The 4,022-nt window shown below is 44.1% G+C and overlaps 2 protein-coding genes across 2 annotated transcripts; one reads left to right on the top strand and one right to left on the bottom strand.

The window, feature by feature from the left end:
* On the top strand, positions 1,521 to 2,333 carry LOC110271595 (protein MAIN-LIKE 2-like). Its single transcript, XM_021122591.1, has one exon. The coding sequence runs from the start codon at positions 1,521 to 1,523 to the stop codon at positions 2,331 to 2,333; it is 813 nt and encodes a 270-aa protein (XP_020978250.1).
* Positions 2,864 to 3,757, bottom strand: LOC110271594. The gene is made up of 2 exons (XM_021122590.1): positions 3,527 to 3,757; positions 2,864 to 3,481 (listed from the first exon to the last, which is right to left on the bottom strand). The coding sequence occupies exons 1-2, from the start codon at positions 3,755 to 3,757 to the stop codon at positions 2,864 to 2,866; spliced, it is 849 nt and encodes a 282-aa protein (XP_020978249.1).

Here is a 4,022-nt window from a genome sequence, read left to right as displayed (position 1 = left end):
GTTATTTTTTATTATTTTTATTTTTATCTCATTTGGTATCTAAATTTGTTATGAAATTAAAATATTTAATATTAAAAATTTAAATCTGATGCAAAATCAAGTAAATTTTGTAAATTGAGAAAAGCTTCACCTACTCTGACATAGCAAATTTACTATATTCTCCTTTGTCACGATTAACGTTAGACAAAAGATTACCCTTTTCAAAGACTTCAGCAGATCTTGTTCTCACCATCAACTACATATCTCCTTCCACATGTCAACTTTTCCTTCAAACACATCATTTAGCCATCTTAGTCACCAAACACTTTCATCCACCAGAGACGTCACCATATATATATATATATAATCTTAGTCACCAAACACTTTCATCCACCAGAGACGTCACCATATATATATATATATATTGCATTGTTGGCATTCCATTGCCACTGTTTCATTGGTTATGTTTTCTTAAGGGTAAAAAACCTAAATGAGTCAAGGGGAGCTCATTGTTACCCAAATCCGCCAAATCAAATTTTACTACAACAATCCACCAGATCACATTTTTATATAATTCGAATTGATTAAATTCGAATTACTCCCTAGCTTTCTTCTCACCTAATTTGAATCAAGTAGTACCGAATTATGATTCAAAATTTGTGAGTAATTCGAGTGGAGTTCATTCGAATTATAAAGGAGGAGTTCGAATTAAATCAATTCGAATTACATGGAGAATGACACACGAGTAGAGTTCGAGTCATATTGATTCGAATTACTTGATTTTGTCTACACTAAGTAATTCGAATCTACTTGTTTCGAATTACAATGGATTCGCCTATATAAAGAGTTCGAACCAAGTTCATTCGAATCACTTTCTCATTCTCATACCCCACCAAATCCCAAAGAAAACGACCAACATTCGGGCCGAGTAAGACCGGAGCGGCATATTCAGGCGATGGGGGACGATCCGGGGAGGCTTTATCGTTTGGATGGAGTTGCTCATATCACCGGGGTGATCAACGACGAGGTTAGTGGTTTCTGATGTTGCGCTTTTGATAGTGTTTTCTGTTATTGGTTAATGGTAGTGGTTGATGAAAGCGGTTTATGATAGTGGTATTTGTTCGTGGTTTATGATAGTGGTTTTTGTTCATGGTTTTTTATAGTGGTTTATGTTATTGTTAGTGGTTTAGGATAGTGGTCTAGGCCAGTGGTTTTTGTTGATAGTTTTTTTATGGTGGTTTATGTTAGTGTTAGCGGTTTAGGATAGTGGTATAGGATAATGGTTTTTGTTACCGGTTTTTGTTAGTTGTTTTTGTTAGTGGTTTTTGTTAATAGTTTTTGTTATTGGTTTTTTGTTAGTGGTTTTTGTTACCGATTTTTGTTAGTTGTTTTTGTTAGTGGTTTTTGTTAATTGTTTTTGTTAGTGGTTTTTTGTTAGTGGTTTTTGTATATGTTAGTGGTTTGTGAAAATGTTCTAATTATGCGGTCCATCTACTGTCTAGCCTTGGCGTTGCATATCCAGCGTTAGGCGGCAGCAGGGGATGCGTCTTGATGAGAGGTACGTTCCGTACTTGCAGATGGCCGGCTTGTACCATCTTGCGAGACTGAACGACAGATGGTTCCGACTAGACGAGCCCCTAGTCAGTGCATTCGTCGAGAGGTGGCGGCCTGAGACGCACACCTTCCACATGCCGTTCGGAGAGTGCACCATCACGCTGCAGGACGTCGCATACCAGCTGGGGTTGCCGGTGGACGGTCATTACGTTAGTGGTTGCCTGACAGACTTCCACCTATACATTGAGGGTGGGAGGCCTGCTTGGACGTGGTTCCATGAGTTGCTCGCTGTCTTACCTCCTGAAAACCAAATTCAAAAATTCGTAGTGAACTGCACATGGTTCCAGGAGACATTTGGAGAGTGTCCCGACGGGGCTGATGAGGAGACAGTTAGGCGCTTTGCACGTGCCTATATCATGATGTTGTTGGGGACGCAACTGTTTGCCGACAAGTCCGGCAATCGTATACACATCAGATGGCTACCCTTTGTTGCTAGACTTGAGGAGATGGGTGGCTACAGTTGGGTGTCGGCGGCACTAGCATGGTTGTATCGATGCATGTGCCGAGTCGCCAACAGACATGTCGTGAAGTTAGCTGGGCCGTTACAGTTACTGCAGTCTTGGATCTTTTGGAGGTGGGAGAGAAAGAAGGACCATGACTCAGCATTCTCACCCTCAACTAGTGCGAATGCCACAGGGAGTATGTTGGAATTCCCGTCCTGTGCAATCGCCACAAGCAACATTCCGCCATACTTGCCATATAGATGGGTGCCGTCAATACTCACCAACGGTTTGCAATGACGAAATGCCTCGATACAAGGGGGAAACGTCCAGAACATCCTATGAAAATAAGCCTGAGACTCGTCCACCTGTCCCCTAACTTGAACAGGCCAAGTCCTGAGGACTGCTACAGTACCAGGCATCGTCAACTGAACTCCTAACACCCACCGAGGGAGCTCGTTGTACGACTCATCCCAGTCCCCATAGATGATTGCAACCGCCTTCTGCTTCGCCATCCACACCCTCCTATATGTAGGCCTGAACCCAAAGTGTATGGCCGTGGCATTTAGAAGCACCTTGATGTTGACGGATGCGTCAGCCCTAACCATTGGCATAATGAATGTCGCTATCACATGATAGTCCAAACTCCTATGGTCGCTGGAGATGGAGGTGGCGAGACAGGTATGCGGTCCGTTGTACCGCTTGACTTCCCAGATGCCCTTGCGTTGCCGGAGACTCAACCGAATCAACCATGTGCACCCATTCCCAAACTCAGAACACTTTCCCACGTACCTGCGATAGTCAGACTCAACTACCTTGTACTGTACCCCTCAGCGGATGCTGTACGTCTTCACACTCAACAGCGCCTCATCTTTATCCTGAAATTGTTGACCAACTTGGAACTCTGTCATACTGGCAGACCCTTCCGTATCTCTAGCGCCAAATCCAGCAAGCTGCCCAGGATATTCGTCCTGCCTCATGGCATCCAGGTCCAACGATGAAAAATGGGGTGGGTACTGCTGTGTGCCAGAACTAGATCCACCTGTAGCCCTTATCGGATCACTCGCTCCAACATCATAGCCGCTGTCATCAGCGATCATATCCGGCTCGACATCATCGTCATCTGGATCATCAAACAATCCCTCTCCAACACCAGCCGGTGTAGGACACTGTACTTCGGTTGGAAGATGTTTCCCATATCCAACCTCGTCTCCAACATTGCCGCTGAGATCAACAGCGAACGATAGGGAGGCGGCAGGCTGGATCGGTGGCTCATACACTGGAACGGACGATGAAGCAACCGCAGGTCTCGAGCTCGAACCGGCCACCGTGGCTATAATGTTGGCATTCCGGTTCGACCCACCTGAGCTGGATACCACGTCAACCAACTTTGCCAACAGCTCTGGTGTCCTCACCTCGGGAAACTGCCTATGAGAAAGAAACATGACCTGCAAGTCCTCATCACTCCCGATCGTGAAACAATCATACTTTACCGTATCATGGAGCACCGTGATTGGAATGCGATAGAAAAACTTCTTAACCCTTTTCACTCCTTCCAGACCAAGCTTGACCAGCACGGAGCTAACGAGAGCATCGTAGCTGGTCGTTGGGCTCACGATAATACATAGAGGATCCTTATCAGTGAACTTCACGCCAGACTGAGTTTTTCTCTTAATCGATCCTCTGTGGTGTACTAGCACTAGAAAACTATCCTCACTAGCCATCTCACCTCTTTGTTGACAGCAACATGAGTTCACAGCATATATATAGAGCTCCGCTTCACACTAATTCGAATCAACTTCATTCGCACCATATATATATAATTCGAATCAATTCCTTTCGAATTACCATGCATTAGTAATTCGAATCTACATGTCTCGAAATATGCTTTGCGTCACTATTTCATACTAATTCGAATTAATATCATTCGATTTATTTTTGTGTAATTCGATTCTTATTGATTCGAATTACGTGGGAATTTTGCATGCA

The sequence above is a fragment of the Arachis ipaensis genome, chromosome B04 (genome assembly GCF_000816755.2).
Source record: "Arachis ipaensis cultivar K30076 chromosome B04, Araip1.1, whole genome shotgun sequence".
Classification (NCBI taxonomy): Eukaryota; Viridiplantae; Streptophyta; class Magnoliopsida; order Fabales; family Fabaceae; genus Arachis; species Arachis ipaensis.
The sequence above is the reverse complement of the archived record's forward strand: the minus strand, read 5'-3'. Positions and strand labels throughout refer to the sequence as shown.